We start from the raw sequence: 21,532 nt of genomic DNA, 5'->3' as shown, positions 1-21,532 counted from the left end.
GGCTTTTGTTTTTGGCCATGGCCTAAAAACTACTCCACATAAATTAGGGTCCTTCTCAGTACAAATGAACTCTTAAGGCAATAGAGTCAAATACTAGTTCCTGTGAAAACAACAGCTCAGAATTGTATGAGCATGGATGAGCAGGTCGAGAGGACTTCTGATGTCAACAATGCTGATCCAAGGGGGTCTCATTAGGTTGCTATCTGGCTCCCAAATGATTTCATAATTGCACCTGCCTTATCTTTTGGCACAGATTTGTCATGCCAATCTTCTGCATCCTCCTCTGCCAGTGGCTCAGATTCTGGCTGCTAAAGTTTATGAGAAGGGGGTCTTCTTGCTCCTTGCCTGGTGTTCTCTGGTCTTGCCACATCCTCCTCCTTTTCTCCTTTTGTTTTCATCTCTTGCCTTCCAGGTCTCCATTGTTCTACCATTTCTTCAGCCTACGCCTCTTGTTCTTCTTTCCTAGCTCCTCCTCACTAACAAAGTTTCCCCTTTCTCCTGTCTTTTCTTTTCTTTTTTTTTCTTCCTCTCTCTCTCTCTTTTTTTTTTTTTTTTTTTTTTTTTTTTGAGACTGGAGTGCAGTGGCATGATCTCCGCTTACTGCAACCTCCGCCTCCCGGGTTCAAGTGTTGAAGCAATTATCCTGCCTCAGCCTCCCGAGTAGCTGGGATTACAGGCACACGCCACCATGCCCAGCTAATTACTGTATTTTTAGTAGAGACAGGATTTCACATGTTGGCCAGGCTGGTCTCGAACTCCTGACCTTGTGATCTGCCCGTCTCAGCCTCCCAAAGTGCTGAGATTACAGATGTGAGCCACCACGCCTGGCCTCTCCCATCTTTTTCTGTACAATTTCTAAATGTGCACCTGCAAGTTTGGCCTCTGTTTTGGACTCCAGATCTAAGGTCACTTCCAGTGCCTCACTTGACATCGTTTACCTAGTTCCCACCAGAACTTTAAAATTATGTCTGACACTAAAATCATTATCATTCCATAAAATCAAGTCTTTCCTTGAGATTTCTGCTCTCTGCGTGTAGTAACTCAAGCTCAAAGCTCGGAATCATCTTTGGCTCCTTTATTCTTCATGGACTTCTCCACCCACCTTCCCATGGCTTCCCAGACCATGATGCCTTTGGAAAAAGGTTCTCCCATTTACTTCGTTCTTGAACTCACTGACACAACCTTGTCAGACTCCCCGTGTCTCTACTATAAATGCTATAAAGCCTCACCCTTAATTGCTCCCTGCCCCTAGGGATTTTCCAACATTTAATGGAAGAGGTGCAATGTCTCAGTCTGATTTTCAAAGTCCTCCGTAAACTGATACAGATATATCCCACCAGCTCAATCTGCACAAATTAGCCCTTAACCACAATTCCAAAACTCCAAAAGTTCTAACAATTCAAATGTTTTTTCATAGCTGATTTTCACAGCTCATTTCATAGCTCCCGGGTCAGCAAAACCTGGCCTGAACTGACAAGAGGTTATTTATTATCTTTATTGATCCCACTTGGTGTTGCACAAACATAAATGGTTTGCCTACATTCCAGGTATTTCCTGGATGCTGCTGGGAGGGTAACATAATAGAGGGTATAGGTATTGTATTACCTTTCTAAAATCCACAACTTTATGATTTCTGAAATCTGATTCCAAAGATTTTGTATGAGAGATTATAGAGCTGTATGTATCTACCACATTCTACACTCAGGTCTGAGATGCCGAAATAAATACTTTTGCATTTCCTATATCTGTGTCTTAAGATGTAGTATCTACCTAAAATGCCTGTTTTTCTACCTTTTTAGTCTCTACCTACTGAATTTCTATGTATGTTCGAGGCCAGTTCCAATACAGGCACTCAACAAGTTATATTTTTAAAAATATTTTGGTTTGCAAAATTTTTTGGGATTTAGAATTGTTGTTAAGGGTTTGCAGACCTGTATGTCATCTGTGGATCAATGATGACTCTTGCAGTAGGAGTATCTTCCCTCAATGAATGACTAAAATATTAGGTTTGTAAAATATTTAAAACTCATGCTCACCTATTAGATAATAAGCTATTTAACAGCACAAGATGAATTTTATACATCCTATCCATTGCATTCCTAAGAACAGTTTAGAAACAGCTTAATATTATCCCTTACGACTAGACACTCAAATGTGAAAAGCCTGTCTCAACTAAATTGCAAAAATAATTTTCCCTCACTTACCTATTTAATATTGCTTAAAAGGAAAACATCAGCATACAGTTGCTGAATAGCATTAAGAGAAACACCTAATGTAGATGATGGGTTGATGGGTGCAGCAAACCACCGTGGCACGTGTATACCTATGTAACGAACCTGCATGTTCTAAACATGTATCCCAGAACTTAAAGTATAATACATAAATAAATAAGAGGAATAAAATTCAACACTTTAAAAATAGTATCAAGCAAAATTCTCCCTCTTACAACATAATTCTGAATGAAAAAAAAAGTGAAAATGGCTGAGTGATTTTGAAAAACATATATTACAGATATGATTCCTAACCACGTTTTCAGTGCAGTTTTTCTATATTAAAAACCTATAGCGATGTTCACTCCACACCGATTTCTGTATGACACCAGGGAGGTTTAATAGGAGCCCAATTCAACATGGTCATGTGCAGTCAAGTGAAATTGATATTGCAGAGAGGCTCTCTTTGCATTCTCAGGACAAGGAAGTCATTAACTCAAGTTCATATTCAGTTTTAAATTTCTAACGAAGAGTCACTCCATGCTTAATTTGTTTTATAAGGCAACCTGAGTTTTTAAGGTATTACATGATTTAAATCTAGTGCCTTGCTCTTTAAACTTCCTTCATTATTTTTAGTAGAACTTTACTTATTTTTTTTTTTTTTTGAAAACAACTTCAGAAGGACTCTAATATTTAAAACAGATACAAGTGGGATTGTTCTGGTTGAAGACGCACCAAAAGCAGTGGGAGGGTCCTGGGGTTCACCTACTTCAATGTTCTCCTCAAAGCCTTTTAGAAACTCCAGGATCCAAGGAATCGAGTTTGGAAAGCACTGCTCTAGAAGGACCCCACTATCCTTTGGCTTTTCTTTTGAGGTAAACGAATTGTTTTCATTTTAAAAAATTAAATTTGTATTTAAATTTGATTATAAAAGTAAAATGAAAACAGTATCAACAATGTGGGAAAAAAATAAATCACCTCAAGCTCCATTTTCCTAACAAAGATAGCATCATTGAACGTCCTTTGTCAGCTGCCTTCAGGAACGTATTTTGACACAGTGGCAATTGTCCTCAAACTTTCCTCGCTCTTCCCATAACCATCTCAGTTCATGGAGACTCCATCTTTCCAGTGGGGCCAAAGATTTGGAGTCCTCTCCATCTCTCACATCTCATATCTAGTTCATCAGCAAATGCTGTCAGCTTGACCCTCAAAATATATTCATAACCTGCACAGTCACCATTTGCCACCCTGGTCTGCTCTGAAGAATGATCCTTGGAAAATGTAAGTCAGCCCGTGCCTACCCTTTGCTCAAGACCATGCGATGACTTCCTGTCTCACACAGGGTCAAAATCTTACAGTGGTCTTCAAGACCTCACATAATCCACCCTGGCCTACCTCTCTGATTCTGTTCTTATCATCCTCTCCTAGCCCACCTCACTACAGCCATATTCCTGGAACACACCTGTCCCCTCTGCCTCATGGCCTTTCATACTTGCTATTCCTTCTGTCAGAAACACCCTCCCTCAGACAGTTTCTTATCCTCATTCTTCTCCTCCTTTAGATGTCAGTTAAAAACTAACCTCATGAGAGACGTATTCTCCGACCAGCCTTTACAAAATAGTAACTTCTCCTGTGCCCTTCCTCCCTTATCATGCTCAACTATTCTCCATAATTATCACCACCTGATATAATGTGTTTGACCCTCTATTTGTACATACAGTTCTCATCCTTACCACCCAACTAGTTAACTGCACTTCATCTGCTTTATTCACTACACCTCTAGAACCCAGAATAGTGATTGGTATATAATAGAAACTCAATAAATACTTATTTAATTAAATAAATAAATCTTCTATGTTTATTTTTGTATCCCCAATTACAGTTTTAATCATTGCCCAGTTCCATCAAAGAGATGAACCATTTGTTACCATTCATTATGTTCTTCACCAATTCCCTACTCTTTGATGTTTAGGTTGTTCTCTCTCCCTATCTCTCTTTGTCTCTCAACAATGCTGCACTAGACATATATTCAGTTTATCAGTGAGAGGTTGTAAATAGATGTCAAGGGTACTTTTCATCAGCAACAGAAAACCACACACATGTATGATCAGTGTCTCAGATCATCCCTGTGGATATCACCCCTCTCAACCTGTGGTAGGTGTGAGTTACTTACTGGACTCAGCACTTCACTCACATCTTTTCCACTTGCTCTCAATCCTATTGTCAGCAACACTATCAGTCATAATTCAGATCCATAATCTTCAGGGTTGGCAATCTCATTTCCTCCACTTCATTTTTAACTTCAGTAATAAAGCAGCAAAGTTACACATTGAAATGATAAGGCACTACCTGGAGCTGTTTCCAACCCTTTACCTCTAATATCTGCCACTGCATGCACTCCTGGCTTCCTGGATTTCGCAGAGGCCTCCTGCTTCCCAGGACTTTGAAGCTTTGTCAAGCACAGGAATTAATGGGAGTTGTCCCCGAATCCACACACACATCCAGTATTAGCTGTATGCTAAATAAGAATGTCTCCCCATATTTGTTCTCCATTTTTATTTTTTATTTTTTTTTTTGAGACGGAGTCTCGCTCTGTCGCCCAGGCTGGAGTGCAGTGGCCGGATCTCAGCTCACCGCAAGCTCCGCCTCCTGGGTTTACGACATTCTCCTGCCTCAGCCTCCCGAGTAGCTGGGACTACAGGCGCCTTGCCACCTCGCCTGGCTATTTTTTTTTGTATTTTTTTAGTAGAGACCGGGTTTCACCGTGTTAGCCAGGATGGTCTTGATCTCCTGACCTCGTGATCCACCCGTCTTGGCCTCCCAAAGTGCTGGGATTACAGGCTTGAGCCATTTATTTTTATTTTTTAAAAATTTAAAAATTATTTTTGTGTGTGTGAGAGAGGGTCTCCCTCTGTCACCCAGGCTGGAGTGCAGTGGCATGATCTCAGCTCACCGCAATCTCTGTCTTGCAGGCTCCAGCAATTCTCCCGCCTCAGCTTCTGGAAAAGCTGGGACGAGAGATGCACACCACCACGCTCAGCTAATTTTTTGTAGAGATGGGGTTTCACTACGTTGCCCAAGATGGTCTTGAATTCCTGGGCTCAAGCAATCCTCCTGCCTCCGCCTCCCAAAGTGCTGGGATTACAGGTGTGAGTCACCGTCCCTGGCCTCTTCTCCATTTTTAAATGTATATTGATGCTGTTATGATTTATAAAACATAAATTTATTTAACAGTTACATTGAAGTTTTAGTTCATTGTGTGTAGTTGATTACTGCATTTTTTAAAATGCAGGGTAGCTGGACCAAACTTGTCCAACCCACAGCCTGTGGGCCACATGCAGCCCGGGATGGCTTTGAATGTGGCCCAACACAAATTCACCAACTTTCTTAAAACATTATAATTTTTTTGCAACTTTTTTTTAGCTCATCAGCTATCATTAGTGTTAGTATATTTTATGTGTGGCCCAAGACAATTCTTCTTCCAATGTGGCCCAGGGAAGCCAAAAGATTGGACACCCCTGCCCTAGGTGAAAGAATGCTGGGAATCCCTACTCAAAGTCCAGCATAAGTTTTCTGGTTCATTAGCACCTGCAAGCCACAAGTGACTCACATTCAGGCATGTGTGCTAGACTGTAACTCTCATCTGCTAAACAGTACATGAGAGCCCTGGCCTTAGGTTCTAGCCAAAAAAGTATAACATAGTGATCTTCATTTCTGCTAAATCACAAGTCTTAATCATGGGCACTGGGAGGATGATAAATTGGAACTCCACTGGGCATGACATGTATCATCTCTAACCCTGAATGTCTTCATCTGTAAAAAGAAGATGACAATATTACTACTAAGCACTGCAAGTTCTCAGGGCAGTGATGGATACAGTCTGCATAAAATAAATTTTAGCCTATGATTTTACTAGCGTCATTTATTATGATTACTTATCTCCATATCTGACCAGTGGCCAAATCCTTCTTTATTCCTACCACAAGTGAAACTCATTAATCATTCATTAATTCCTCAAGTATCTGGAGTATCTTCTTACCAACAGCTATCAGATTGTGATTTCTGAAAATTCATATAGCATGACACAACACATCCACCCAAAGGCCTTCAGGATTTTTAACTGACCAGGTGCGGTGGCTCACACCTGTAATCCCAGCACTTTGGGAGGCCGAGGTGGGAGGATTGCTTGAGGTCAGGGGTTCAACACAAGCCTGGCCAACATGGCAAAACCCCATCTCTACTAAAAGTACAAAAATTAGCCAGGCACAGTCATGCCCATCTGTAATCCCAGCTAGGGATTACTCAGGAGGCTGAAGCAGGAGAATCGCTAAAACCCGGGAGGCAGAGGTTGCAGTGAGCCGAGATGGCCCTACTGCACTGCAGCCTGGGTGACAGAGCAAGACTCTATCTCAAAAAAAAAAAAAATTAACTGAATAAAATTCCAACTCCCAAATGCGAATGTCATATATCTTCCTAGTCTTATATCAAAAACTGCATCTTGGCCAAATAATGCATTTTACATGATCTGAAAACAGTTGCTGCTTTCCCATTCCAGCACCTTTGCTCAACTCACCTCCCTCACTTGCAATGACTTCCTATCACCTACCCCAATTACTTCCAGGCCTAACCCAAATGTCTCCTCCTCAAAAAGTCTTGTTGGACCATCAGAGGGGAATTCCTTCCACCTTCCATAGAACGTCCACAACACTATTGAATTGCATGTGCCATGCATTTTCTCTTATTAGGTCTGTTTTGTCTTTGGTGCTATAAGTTCTTAGGGAGTAGGGATCTTGGATACTACAGGATGCTTTGCATAGAGCAGACTCTCAATAATATATGTAGCAACAAAACTGCAAACAGAAAGCCAATCTGGAAACACATTCACTATGCCCATGCAGCAGACAGCACAACCAAAGCTCAAGCCTAAGGGAGTTCTGCCACTTCACAAATCACTTACCAGCATTAGGTCTAGTGAGTCCTTGCTCAGACTCACTGGATGGGCGAAAGAGTTTGAAGTGGGGTTTTAAACCATGGATTAAATTGTGATGACTTCTATAGTGATTAAAACAACCTAGAGAAATTGAGAATTTTTTTTTTTTACAAAGAAATACAGATATCAAATTTTCTAAACTGGAAAGCAAGGTTGATCATTTTAAAAACCAGACAGGGCTATAACATCAGTTATAAGATTCTGTGCAACAGAAAATTGTAGGGTTTTACAATGGATTTCAAAGGAATAGTAAATTTACAAGATGTAGAAAGTCTGATGCTTGAAGAGATAAGCTTGATATGTTTCTGGATAGGAAGATAAATGTAATTTCTTCTAAGAAAAGTTTATAAAGTACATCTAATACCTTTTTCCTTTATGGCTTGGTGTATTTTAGAAACCCTTTGTCGTTCTGCTACCATTAGAAGCAGTAATCGTGGTCGTTATGACTTTTGTGTGGATAAAACAATAAATCTGCTCTAAAATAAGGCAAACAAAGCCACAAAATGGCATGAGGTTGAATAGAATGATATAGTGACCTCTCAACATTGCTCATTCTACTCCATTACAGAAAGACAGATTTTAAAAACAGGTATGTAGTGTCCGGCTATGGAAGAACAGTGGGTAGTTAAGATAAATTCTAGCAAAGGCCATGACTTACTGGAGGTGCTGTCAATGCTGCTGATGCTATCTGCGTTGTGCAGGTGGTGCCTGTGGAGCTGCCTGTAGAGACTAAATTTGGAGAACTTTCTTGGCTTTCCTATTCCTTTCGGTTTTGAATCCACATCATCAACACTATTCCGGATGGGCAGGTTTTGATCAGGCTCATTTTTATCTTTGAGGCTTAAGGATTCCATAGACTCTGTTGCGGCAGGCTGAGAAAATTATTTTTGTAAACAAAGACACTGCATAAGACATGCTGCAATGTGGTTCTTTAATTCAAGTAGAGCTAAGTATAAAGTTTACGAATGATGGAGGTTCTGTAATAGATATGCAATAATGTCTGAGGTCAGCCACAGGGTAGTGGTGGATTCTTGTGAACTGTTTAAAAACTACCAAAGGAATAGCAGGAGTTCTGCTCTGGCTCTTCTTTCAGTAGGTCAAATTCTTGAAATTTCACTCCAATTAAACTTTTAATCTCAAATACAATTACATGGGTTACATTCACTGTTGAACTCCTGAACTTGTTCCTCTGATAAACATTAAGTAAGCAAGGCTTCCTCTGTCAATCATTTTTCCTGTTCCCTATGCACTAAATTGCTATTTCTGCATAAATGAGTCACCAACATTTCCAGCAGTAAATAAGATGAAGCCCATCAAATTTTTTAATAAGTGTATTCATATTCTGGCAGTCATTCAGTTGAAACAGCAAGCAGATTGATATACACATATAGATATTTTGGCAGCTCTATTTAAAAAGGCACTTTGGGAAGTTATTCACTTCTGGCTCAAATTCCCTCTAAATGACCCCAGACTGACCTATCCTGTTTCTGTGTATCTTTAAGTAGGAACTTTCCAAAAACTGTGGCAGATACTTAAGGCTTTTTAATACCTAAATCTCAACTGCCATATATTTTTGTTTATCAATCTTATTTCTGAATAAAAAATAAATCTTAATTTAAATGGAAAACAAAGCTGAATATGGGACAGCCAAAATTCCACTGAATCTATTTTCTTTTCTTACAAGAGAAGAACAGACTCAGCAATGCTAAGTTACAGCTAGCTAGGTGGAGAGGCTGGTATTTGAAACCAAGTCTGTCTCATGATTGACTTAATGTTCTTTTCCCCTCCAAGGAGACACCATCTCTTATTCAATGAATCCATCAGTCATGCTATTAATACAAACTTATACAAATTACGTTCGTGTTATACATTTCCATAAAGGTGAAATATACTTACTGGGAGGGAACCCAGAGATGGTCCTGAAGTGACTCGCTTCACGCTGCCCACATCTGTGAGTCTGTGCTCATTGTCATCCCACCTTCCATAGGCCAGGTCAATCCCTCCTACAAAGGCCACCGATTGGTCAATGATGACAAGCTTCTCATGGTGAGCCCACAAATAGACGGTGGACGACACATGATCCGGATGTCTCATCACCTTGAGAGGGAAAAATCCCCACTGATAATATGCTTTTAAAATGTCCTTCCTGTCATAATGAAATAGGACTGCATTCTCCCTGAAAAGCATTTTCTATAATTCAAATACCAAACCGTACAACGTATACACCAAAGAAAATAATTTTATTCTCAGCATTTAGCAAAAAAAAAAAAAAAAAAAAAAACACCTATTTTCTTTTCAAACCCCCATGTCCATATACTATATTTTGGGGCAGCCGCCATTTAGCTTGAGGTCTGGCAATACATTAGAAAACAGTCAGCTCAGTTTGATAGCTGGTCCCCTTCCCCCTGTAAGGATTAAGTTAAACTCAGTACTGAAAAAAAAAAAAAAGCTAAAAATATTTAACTACTATTTATCTCTGGAAAAATTTGTAATGCATTATATTGATATTTTATCAGTTGTTGAATTGAAATACTAAGCATATGAATATAGGCATATAGATATTTTGGCAGTTCTTTATTTAAAAGGTACCTTGAGTAGTTAGTTAATAACCTCTTGCTTTCAAAATTATCCCAGTCTGACTTCTTATTTTCATTTGCGTTAAGGTAAAAAGATGACAAAAGCTTTGGCAACTACTTTTTTCTTTCCTTCCTTCCTTTCCTTCCTTCCTTTCCTTCCTTCCTTCCTTCCTTCCTTCCCTTCCTTCCTTCCTTCCCTTTCTTCCTTCCCTTTCTTTCTTTCCTCCTTTCTTTCTTTCTTTCTCTTTCTTTCTTTCTTTTCTTTTTCTTTCTTTCTCTTTCTTTCCTTTCTCTCTTTTTCTTTCTCTCTTCGTTCTCTCTTCTTCCTTCCCTCCTTCCTTCCTTCCTTCCTTCCTTCCTTCCTTCCTTCCTCTCTCTCTCTCTCTCTCTCCTTTTTCTTTCTTTTACAGACTGTCACTCTCACTGAGGCTGGAGTATAGATGCGTGATCATAGCTCACTGCAGCCTTGAACTCCTGAGCTCAAATGATCCTTCTGCCTCAGCCTCCTGAGTAGCTGGGACTACAAGCGTGTACCACCATGCCTGGCTAATCTTTTTGTTTTTTGTAGATATGGGTGTCTTGTTATGTTGCCGATGCTGGTTTTGAACTCCTGGCCTCCAGCCACCCTCTTACCTCAGCTTCCCAAAGTGCTAGGACTATACGCATGAGCCACCATACCTGGCCTTACTGTTTTCTTAATAACACTTTTTTAAAACATTGTAGTAAAATAAACATAACATAAAATTTACCATCTTAACCATTTTTAAGTGTACAATCCAGTGGTATCAGGGTAATGAGTTAGGGACTCTTCTCTCCTCCTCAATTTTTGAAAAAGCTTGAGAAAGATTGGTGGTAATTCCTCATTAAATGTTTGGTAGAATTCACCAGTGAAGCCATCAGGTCCCTAGCTTTTCATCTGGGGGAGATTTTTAATTACTGATCAATCTCCTAACTAGTTAAAGGTCTATTAAGATTTTCTATTTCTTCATGATTTAGTCTCGGTAGGTTTCATATTTCTAGGAACTTGCACATCTGCTCTAGGTTATCCAATGTATTGGTATGCAATTGCTTGCAGTAATCCCTTAGAATCATTTTTATTTCTGTAGAATTGGTAGTAATGTCTCTACTTTCATTTCTGATTTTAGTAACTTGAGTCTTTTTTTTTTTCTTAGCCCATCAAGCTAAAGGTTTGTTGATTTTATCTCTTCAAAAAACCAACTTGGTTTCATTGATTTTCTGTATTATTTTTCTATCCTCTGGTTTTACTTCTCATGCTCCAATCTTTATTTCCTTCCTTCTGGTAGTTTTAGGTTTAGTTTGTTCTTCTTTTTCTAGTTCCTTAAACTGTAAAGTTAGGTTGTTGTTTTGAGATCTTTCTTCTTTTTGCAAGTATAGCTGTAAATTTCCCCCTTTGCACTGCTTTCTCTGTGTCCCGTAATTTTGGTATGTTGTTTCATTTTCATTTGTCTCTAAGTATTTTCTCATTCCCTTGTGATTTTTCCTTTGATCCATTGCTTGTTTAACAGTGTGTTATTTAATTTCTATGAATTTCTGAATGTTCTAGCTGTCCTTCTGTTATTAATTTCTAACACTATCTTGTTGTGGTCAGACAGATTTTATCTACCTTTTAAAATCTATTAGGACTTACTTTGGGGCCTAACAGATGATCCTGGAAAATGCCCCATGTGCACTTGAGAAGAATGTGTATCCTGCTGTTGTTGGCTAGAATGTTCTGTATGTCCACTGGATCCAGCTGGTTTACTGTGTGTTCAAGTCCTCTATTTTCTTACTTAAATTCTGTCTGGTTGCTCTAACCGTTACTGAGAGTGAAATGTTGAAGTCTCCAACTATTACCACAGACTGTGTTTTTCTCCCTTCAATTCTGTCCGTTTTTGCTTCATGTATTTTGATGATCTGTTATTAGGTACATAAATGTGTATAATTTTTATATCTTGCTGTATTGAACCTTTTATTAATATATAATGTCCTTCTTTGTCTCTTGTAATCATGTTTTGATTTAAAGTCTATTTTGTCTGATACTAGTTTAGCCACTCCTGCTCTTTTTTGTTTACTATGTGTGTGAAATATCCTTTCCATTCTTTCATTTTCAACCTACTTGTGTCTTTGCATCTAGAGTGAGTCTCTTGTAGATACCATATAGTTGGATCATGTTTTCTTAAAATCCAATCTACCAATCTCTGTTTTTTGATTAGAGGGGTCAATCCGTTTACATTTAAAGTAATTATTTGTAAGATACTTCTGTACTTTTGCTACTATTCTCTACATGCCTTATAGCTTTTTTGTCTCTCATTTCCTGCATTACTGTCTTCTATTTTGTTTGGTTGATTTTTTTGTAGTGACATGTATAAATTCCTTTCTCATTTCTTTTTGTTAAATAGTGATATATTGGATTGCTATTTTCTTTGCAGTTAAATGTAACATCCTAAAGTTGTAACATTCTAATTTGAATTTATACCAGTTTAACTTCAGTAACATACAAATCTCTGCTCCTTTAACAGCTCTTTCCTCACAGTTGTTGGTGTTGCAAAATTACATCTTTAGTGGGTACTTGATAGAAATTTGGTGAATGAATAAATAATATATATAAATTATGCAACCTAATAAATCATTCTCTGGGAGAAAACACTTTCATTTTTTCTGACCAAGTGAAACATACAATTGTTACATGTTTTAAGCCTGCTGGAGGTTTATTCATTCATTATGTCTTGATGTACCTCAATGACTGGGTTATATTTATTGATAGGTTTTAGGTATTTGGCAAAATATTAAATAACTATTTCAAATTGTTTTTCATGTTTATTTACTTTATTAGTATTTTATACTAGGTGCCATTGATTTTTTTTTAAAGACATTTTAAATCCTAGAGGAGATCTCTTTGCTGCTATCAATGATCAGGGGATGTCACAGGGAGACCACATCTAAGAGGTTCCGGGATAAACTTAATGACAAGTGTGAGAACTTGATAGAGCTCATGAATATCAAAACAAATGCAAGAAGCATGTTCTTGTCTAAACTCTCACTTTCAGTTATCAGAGTCAGAGAAGCAGAAATATGAGGTCTGCTTACCTCCATCAATGTAGGGAAGATAAGAAAGTATAGTATTTTGCTGCATTTCTGAGGACACAATGCTATTTGATCAAATATACATTTGGGAATTCTATAGATTATTACTGCCCAGAACAAAACATATCTGAAAAAATCCTATAGAATAATAAAGAAACATTGGTTATCAAGATGAACCTGAATACCTTTATGTTGGGGTGTAGACGCATCAGCGTCCTCTTGGTGTATTCACTATTGATGCCAAGAGCGAGTTCCACCTCTTTGTAGAGCATTATGAAGATCCTCACCCCTTGTTGCTGTCACAAGAGAAAACAGATGGAGGAATGAGTATCTCTGGAGGGAAGTTACAATTCATTTTCTTTATCCTTTGCACTGTACTTTCTTTCTTTCTTTCTTTCTTTTTTTGAAACAGAGTCTCTGTCACCCAGCCTGGAGTGCACTGGTGCAATCTCGGCTCACCACAACCTCCACCTCCCAGGTTCAAGCAATTCTCATGCCTCCGCCTGCTGAGTAGCTGGGATTACAGGCGTGTGCCACCACACCCAGTTAATTTTTGTATTTTTAGTAGAAGGGATTTCGCCATGTTGGCCAGGCTGTTCTCAAATTCCTGACCTCAAGTGTTCCACCCGCCTCGGCCTCTCAAAGTGCTGGGATTACAGGCATGAGCCACCGCACCTAGCCTGCACTGTACTTTCTAACTTCTTTTATAAACAAATAAGATAAAATTTTAATAAAAAAGGCAATACAAGGAAGTGCCACATAAGTGTGTATATTGAGACACAAATATTAAAAATAAAAATCTATTTCCCTTCCATTCTTACAACTTGTCATATCAAGAAAGAATCAATAATTGATTAAAGATCCAAAACATTGAAAACTTTAGTATAAAATGGACACTCAAATTAAATTGATCCATCCTTCCTTAGACCTTGGATCTAAAAGAAAATAGACAAGGCCACTGTGGCCTATTTAATTGAGTCAAATTAAATCAAAAGTGCCTTGTAGATGCTAACATGTTATACAAATAATACAATTATTTAGTAATATTAATCATTAAAAAGACAATGTCCAATTCTTTTGTAGTTCATGAGCGTGATGATTGTGTGTTCACTCACAAGTGTGAGATGTGCCACACTCAAATCTTCTTAGGACGTCTGCACATTACCCATCTCATCTGAAAAAAATATTTAAACAAAAACCAAAAGACCAGGTCCGATAGCTAATAGTATAGAAAAGCACTGGGATTTTCCATTCTAGTTCTGGTTGGTGACAGGCTTTCAGGCCAGGCTAAACTGCCCCTCACTGGAATGCTCCTCTCCTGCTGCTTGCCCACTCATGGATCCCCCTCCGATGTACAGTTCAGAATGTATTACCTCCAGGAAACTGGCTTATTCACCCCCACCTTGTGGATCCCTTTTTTTACTTTTTAGTCCTGAATTCTCCTTATTTTTGTACAGTTTGCACCATTTCAATTTGCATTGTTTGTACCCAGTCGCTCTGAAAGCATTCTGAAACATTTTGCATACATACTAGATTACATATCTAAATGACACCTGACATTTAATATCCTAGAGAATTAAGGCAATAATTTTTCCATAATACTTTCTAGAATATTACAGATGCAGGCGTATCTAATAAACCATAATGAAAAAATAATTTTGTTACAGTTTAAAGTAATACTCCATGGTGATTAGTCATTGTTTATAAGGGAAATTTGAATAAAAATCTTTAAAGATATCTTACTGGGTTGAACGCACCTACTTTACAAGAACTAAAAACTTTTGCAAAACTATACAATTTAGTTCTTTTACAAGAACTAAAAACTTTTGCAATGCTATACAATCTGATATAACATAGGAGTTAATATTTTTAGGTTCTAGATCACAGGATATAAAATCTTAAGAGCAAACCAAACACATAAACATTTCCATAATATTGTTCTGCCAGTACTAAAAAGCATGTTTTGAACCCTAAATTCCTTATAATAAGGAATTTACTTCAAAATACTAACATTACTTCAAAATACTAACATTCTGTCTTTCGTGGTGTTAGTAATATCTTAACGGCATATGTATTTCTGAGGTGCACACTAGATTTACATTCCAGTGTGCGTGAACAAGATTTGAGTACTAGGAGAAGACTCATTTTTGCTCTAAAAAAAGCAGGATCAAAAAGAATATATATGTCATTCTATTTCTCTGGTTAACAGCTGGCTTCTAGCACTTGCTAGTTACCTATTACAATTATGCAAGTACTATTACAATCAAGAATATAGATACATATTTCAGCAAAGAGTGAAAGTGTAGCAAAAGGTGAACAGATTAATTTTAATGGTCTGGCCAGAGACTGCTCTGTCATGAACCACTGATGAAGGGCTCTAAAGGAAAATTACAAAATTATTTTATTTTTCTCCTCTCCTGTTCAGGTCTATTTTTGGTATTTGAATATTTTAGAATTCAGCACTGAATAACGGTTACCAAAAAAAGCCTCTCACTAAAAGATATAATACAAAGAGTAAAACCCAAAATTTCAACCTAAATTGTAGAACATTACACCTGACATTTTTCATCATGATCCATTTATTTTAAGCAGATGAAATTCTGTTTCTTAGGCTTAAGACATTATTACTCATGAAGAATAGTAGTTGCAAATTAGTAACTTGGCCTGAATCCTACAGTTTTCCACTTACCTGCATAACTAATGGATTTTTGAAATAATAGAGATATTAGCACTAATGGATTATATTACTACTCTCCATTTATTAATACCTGACATTTTCTTCTATACTATGTCTTTTCTCATTGAAATAATTCCAAAGGAAATAGGGTAGAGACTTGTCTTTTTAGCTTAAAGACAAATGACTAAAAAGGAAGTAATCAAATATAGAAAGTTCATTTTTATGTGGTTTATATTTACCTACACCTATAGCCACAATAAACATTTAATTAGTGACAATATTCCTGTGATAATAAAACAATGCATTCTTCTTCTTTTGGTCAAGGTATTGACTATTATAAACTCTAGCCATAAAGGGCAAAGGAGAATGAATCATTCCTTGGGGATGAAGGCATTTTCCAGGTTGTTACAGTGCAGGCTTATACAAAATGTGAGAAATATTTCTACAAAATGAAAGCCAAAGGAAAGAAAAACCTGATGATGTTAATTCTGCAATTTAAAAAATACACTTTCAAAACATCCCATGCTTTAGTGCCTACTGCCTTTTAATACCCTTGGGGAAATTATTTTTTGCTTAGAGAAAGGGACAGAAATGATTAATAGGAGAAGTAGAAAAACAGATGGCCTGGAGTTGCCTATGCAATGCAGTGTTTCTTATCTCTGGTGAACTCAGCTGACCCAAAGTTTCCAGAGAATACATTTCATAAAACATGAATTTTTAAAGGTGAAAGTTCTGTCCTCTTTTCTAATTAGTTTTTTGTCAAGTAGAGCAGACATAACACTATAAACAGTAGAAATTTTTAGGCGCCTTAGATATTCAAAATACATGGGAAGACAATGAAAAGAACATTTTTATAGTGGCAATCAGTGACTTTGTTTCTTAGCCAGCTTTTCCTCCGATTGCTCAAGGTAGCAGAGTGAAAATATTTTCTAAATGAGCCAAGTCTGTCCACTGCCTGAAGACAGTTTAGCCCACCCCACTCCCTAACCCAGGATGCTCACTAATGTTTTTGTCACTTGCCAAGGACTTCCCCAAGGGGTATAATATATTAAGAAAATGGAAAGTAAAGGGTATAAAGAAATCATTTCCTCACCGTTTAAAAGCAGGCAACATTGGGATATAAGAGCACAAAAGCTCATGTGCCTTTTTTTCTAACAACAGGGAAGTTACAGCATGTACATATTTAACTCAGAAACTAACTTTAGAACCCAGCCCGGGTTCTCGCCATTCTTCTGTCTCAGCCTCTCGAGTAGCTGGGATTACAGGCGCCCGCTACCACACGCAGCTAATTTTTTGTATTTTTAGTAGAGACGGGGTCCGACACATCAATTTTGTTTGAAGCTCATTGTTGAAGCTGAAGATACCTTCCCTGCAAGCCACTGTAGCCCACCACTTTGATAAGACTCTGTGTAGAGATGTGATAAGAATCTGTGTAGAGATGTGATTATTCCTGTCATTTCTCAGTCCTGGACAACTTTCCCTTTTATTGATCACTGACTGCAACTCTACATTGTGCCTTGTGATCCAGGACAGAAGGAAATCAACCTGAAGACAAATTCTCCCATTAGTCTAAGTTTTATAGGAAATATCACAAGTTTCTAAGGTTGAGATACACAAAACTGCGTGTGGGGATTTGGTTGCCATAACTGTGATGCAGCTTATCTCACCTCTTAGTATAGCAAGTGCAGAACTGTGGAAAGCCCTGAGATGCTGATTTCTTTGAGTTGTGAACAGTCTGCCTCTCAAGATTGGCTTTTATTTTAAGTGATGGCATTGCAGATCAGAAGGCCAAAGAAATAGGAAAAGTTCAACTTGGTTATTAACCATATAAATAAAATATTGTATTTTTTTCTTAAAAAATAGCCATTATAAGAGATGTTTGCCATAGGTTGGCTATAAGGCAGAGACAGTTTCTAAATTCCTCTCAGAAAATCTGCACAATCAGATAGAAGAAAATAAGACATTCATTTTAATAAATCTTGTGGACCTCTGGGACCTGTTAATGCAAAAAACAAACATTATGTTTCAACCTCATACTTTGCAAAGCTAGTGTGTGGCTTTCAGAAACTAATTTATTTATGTGAAGCCGTATTTATGTGCATATAAAATGTCAATTTGGAATGATCTGAGTGGTAAAAAATTTAACACTCAGTAAATATGAGTAAAAAGTAATAATATGGTGGAAGATTAAGGAAGAGCAACTCCACTAAATGTACCACCGAGAAATCAATCTTTAATTGTATTACTATTTCTTTAGGAAATTTAAAATATCATTACCCGCAATTTAAAAATTATAAGCTCCAAGAAGTGGATGAAATGGAAATGAAGCACTGTTTTCAGACAATAACGTTTATTTGGCCATGGTGTTCACAAGGAACCTCACCAGGGTTCATGGGCCATAAAAGTAAAGAGAAGTCACGCTAGAGACAGAAAAGGTAACCAAACAGGTATGCTGAGGGCAATAAACAAGCGCATGCCAGCCAACAAGAGGCGGAAGCCAGGCCTGCAGGATCTTCCTCCAGAGCCCTGCCGAGGCATTTACTAGCTTTCTCAAGTTAACTTAGATGTCCTGTAGACACTATACCTTCAAGTGATCTAAACTTTAGCTTTCTGAATCAGAGTTCTTCCCACTTTCTTCCACTATCAGAATCACCTTCCCAATACATCTTATTTGTTTGTTTATTTATTTATTTATTTATGTATTTATTTATTTTTATTTTTGAGACGGAGTCTTGCTCTGTTGCCCAAGCTGGAGTGCAGTGGCGTGATCTCAGCTCACTGCAAGCTCCACCTCCCAGGTTCACACCATTCTTCTGCCTCAGCCTCCCCAGTAGCTGGGACTACAGGCGCCCGCCACCGCACCCGGCTAATTTTTGGTATGTTTAGTAGAGACGGGGTCTGACACATCATTTCGATCAGACCACCCCTGCTTCCCCACACTGCCCTGTCCCGCACAGTACTGCCTCCACTGTCTCCCATAAAGTCAAACCACTAGCTTTACTCACAAAGCCTCTGCATCCTAGCTGCAATGAGCAGTTCCAGCTTAATCCCCCATCCGGCTATGCTAACACTCAGATGGGATTAACCACCCTGCTGTGCCTGACAAAGTCTTTGGCACTGCTGTTTACATTTACTACACCCAGGAAGTTCTTCTTTCCCTTTTAAAAATGTTTGTCCATCCTAAATGCCCCACATCCTTCATGTTGTGAGGGGCTCCCCAACTGGACCTTTTCCACTGGGAAAGCCCAGTGCTTTCCCTCTTGCCATAAAATCGAGGCATTTTTTCTGTATGCAACTGATACTTCTGTAGATTTTATAAGCTCCCTCAACTTAAGAACAATAGCTTTTATTTATGTACATCCTCATATGATTAGCCAAATGACCTGCACATAGAAAACATTCAATAAATACATATTGATGGAAACCTAAAACAGTGAAGTGTTGATTACATATTATAAGCAAAAAACTTACTAGTATTAGTACAGATTGCTAGGCAAGGCTGGAAAAATGTACTAAAACAGAATCTTGAGGGAAAATGGTAAAGATGCCATTTAATTGAGAGAAACATAGAGAAAGTTACTGCCCATTCAATAGGTAGAAAGTAGTCTGGTAAGGCTAGGACTGAGCTCAAGACATGAGTCCCTCCCTCAGCAAGTTCTCCACTGTCAAGGCTCAAATCCAATTCATGGTGGCATTCTTAGTGATTACCATAGAAGCCGGCTCATAGGAGACAGTAACTGTATGATGAATTATTTAATAAATATGTGAATAATGTTTTCAGAATCAAAATGTCCAATTCTGTAACTGGAATTCTATTGATGAAACAAACTAGACTATCCATCAAAATGATGTTGTTTGGCAGAATGTGTTTCAAATAAATATTATCAATTTCTTTTGCTTTCAATATTAGCAGAGAGGTCTGACTATATTTATGGATATCCCCAGAAATACTCAAGTAAATGCATGGGGAAAAGATACAGAGGGAAAAGGGGAAAGTGAATGGGGAAAGAAAAAGTGAAATGTAGAGGATAGGAAAGAAGAAATGAGTGAAGGGTATGAGAAACAGAAAAATGCTAACCTCAATTATTTAGGCTCTACATGTTCTGCTAGCATATTTAATGACAGAATAAAAAAAGGTTGGCCAGGAGCAGTGGCTCACACCTGTAATCCCAGCACTTTGGGAAGCCGAGGTGGGCAGATCACCTGAGATCAGGAGTTCAAGATCAGCCTGGCCAACATGGTGAAACCCTGTCTCTACTAAAAATAATAAAATGCACAAAAAAAAAAAAGCCAGGTGTGGTGGCAGGCACTTGTCTCCCAGCTACTTGGGAGGCTGAGGCAGGAGAATTGCTTAAAGCTGGGAGGTAGAGGTTGCAGTGAGCTGAGACCGCACCATTTCCCTCCAGCCTAGGCAACAAAAACAAAACTCCATCTCAAAAAAAAAAAGGTTAAGACAGTTTCTGATAACAGCAAAAAGTTAGCACTTTCCAATTTGGACATGCTAAATAATAAATCCAGGTCTATTTTTAATTTAAACTGATTTAATTTTGTTGAGGGCCTATTACATTAAAAAATCACTAGAAATACCAATGCAGTCATTAGAGAGCCTAGACTGCTTCAGTTATTTACGTGTTATACCTAAAAAGCACACACTCAATGTTCACCCAGAATGTACAGGGTCAACTCCACAGGAAACAGTTCACGTTATTACCATGAACTTTACCAAAACTAGAGCAAAAACACCACCAACTGTGACTATTCCTCCCCCTTTAATATTATTCTACACCATGTTAGCCCCATCTAGCTGAAACCATTCTGCAGATGAGTTTTTCTTTTGCTTAAATGACAAAATAATGAATACAATTAAATGTTATGCTCCATTTAATCATTTATTATTCAATGATGAAATTTTATTATAACTTTTTTGCCCATAAAATTAACTGCCCATAACTGATTCAAAAATAAAAATTAGAGATGCTAACATAATCCATGCTGTGAATTAGTCTAAAATATTTATGCACTCAAAAGCAATAGGAAAAAAATAGAACCAAATGAACTGAAAAACATTAGTTATCCTACTTTTTGTCAAACTCTAAAGTGAAAAGTTATACGTGTGAAAGGCTTTGAAAAGAAAAGCATTTCAGAGACAACAGACAGTTAAAAAATTATATCAGCATTTTCTGGGAAAGTACATACTGCTTTTCGTTTAAGAATGCAGTCCAACCTCCAACGATTTCCCTCAACCACCGGGCGTTTCAGGAAGATTTCTGGACTCAGCCTGAAATAATGAAACCAAGATTTCAAGTAACTAAAACAAAATATAAAGTTCTGATTGTGTCATAGGAAGCAAAGGCAATTTCAGCCCAAATGCCATTATCATCCTCCATTGTGGTAGGTAATCCAAAGCTTTATGAGTCTAGGTATGAGTCTATGAGTCTAATATATAACTAATACTATGAGTCTAGGTATAATAACTAATACTATGAGTCTAAGTATAACTTCATATGGGAAAAATAGCCTTTAGCCATACAAAACATCAATCTTAGTTTATCTCTCTCTCTCTCTCCCCCTCTCTTTCTCTGTCTCGTACCCACATGCACAGCTATGCACACAGGCAGATACTGTTGGTTGCCCACCAACAATCTCCAACTTCTTCCCTGCTGTCAGAGCCTCTCTCCCACCACAGACTCTGAATATTCTAGATACTTGCTTTCCCAGACTCCTGTGCAGCTAGAGCACAACGTGACACAATCCTGAACAATGAGATATATGAGGAGGTACACAGGGGCTTAATGGGAAAGTTTTTCCTCCCTGAAACACGCACACAAATACACACACACTCTCTCTCTCTCCCCGTCCCTCTCTTTCGCTCTCTCTCCCTCTCTCGGAGAAAGCCTGCCCACACTTCCAGCTTTAGGATGGATGTCATATGGGAGTATGATGCTTATAGAGGTGCAGCAATATTGAAATTCTAAGGGGAAGACCATAACCCCAG

At 38.0% G+C, this 21,532-nt stretch overlaps 1 protein-coding gene and 1 non-coding gene across 2 annotated transcripts in view; one reads left to right on the top strand and one right to left on the bottom strand.

Moving 5' to 3' along the window:
• PLD1 (phospholipase D1) overlaps positions 1-21,532 on the bottom strand; it is a 167,113-nt gene that overhangs the window by 75,820 nt on the left and 69,761 nt on the right. The window contains exons 12-16 of the mRNA XM_025377614.1: positions 20,734-20,815; positions 13,046-13,156; positions 9,097-9,297; positions 7,859-8,072; positions 7,168-7,281 (exon numbers count right to left, since the gene is read on the bottom strand). Of these exons, the coding sequence (XP_025233399.1) occupies positions 7,168-7,281; positions 7,859-8,072; positions 9,097-9,297; positions 13,046-13,156; positions 20,734-20,815 (722 nt within the window). The remainder of the gene's footprint in view (positions 1-7,167; positions 7,282-7,858; positions 8,073-9,096; positions 9,298-13,045; positions 13,157-20,733; positions 20,816-21,532) is intronic.
• LOC112619958 lies at positions 13,932-14,035 on the top strand. The gene has a single exon (XR_003118429.1). It is a non-coding gene; the product is annotated as a small nucleolar RNA U13 (small nucleolar RNA).

The sequence above is a fragment of the Theropithecus gelada genome, chromosome 2, assembly GCF_003255815.1.
Source record: "Theropithecus gelada isolate Dixy chromosome 2, Tgel_1.0, whole genome shotgun sequence".
In the NCBI taxonomy this organism is placed as follows: domain Eukaryota; kingdom Metazoa; phylum Chordata; class Mammalia; order Primates; family Cercopithecidae; genus Theropithecus; species Theropithecus gelada.
The sequence above is the reverse complement of the archived record's forward strand: the minus strand, read 5'-3'. Positions and strand labels throughout refer to the sequence as shown.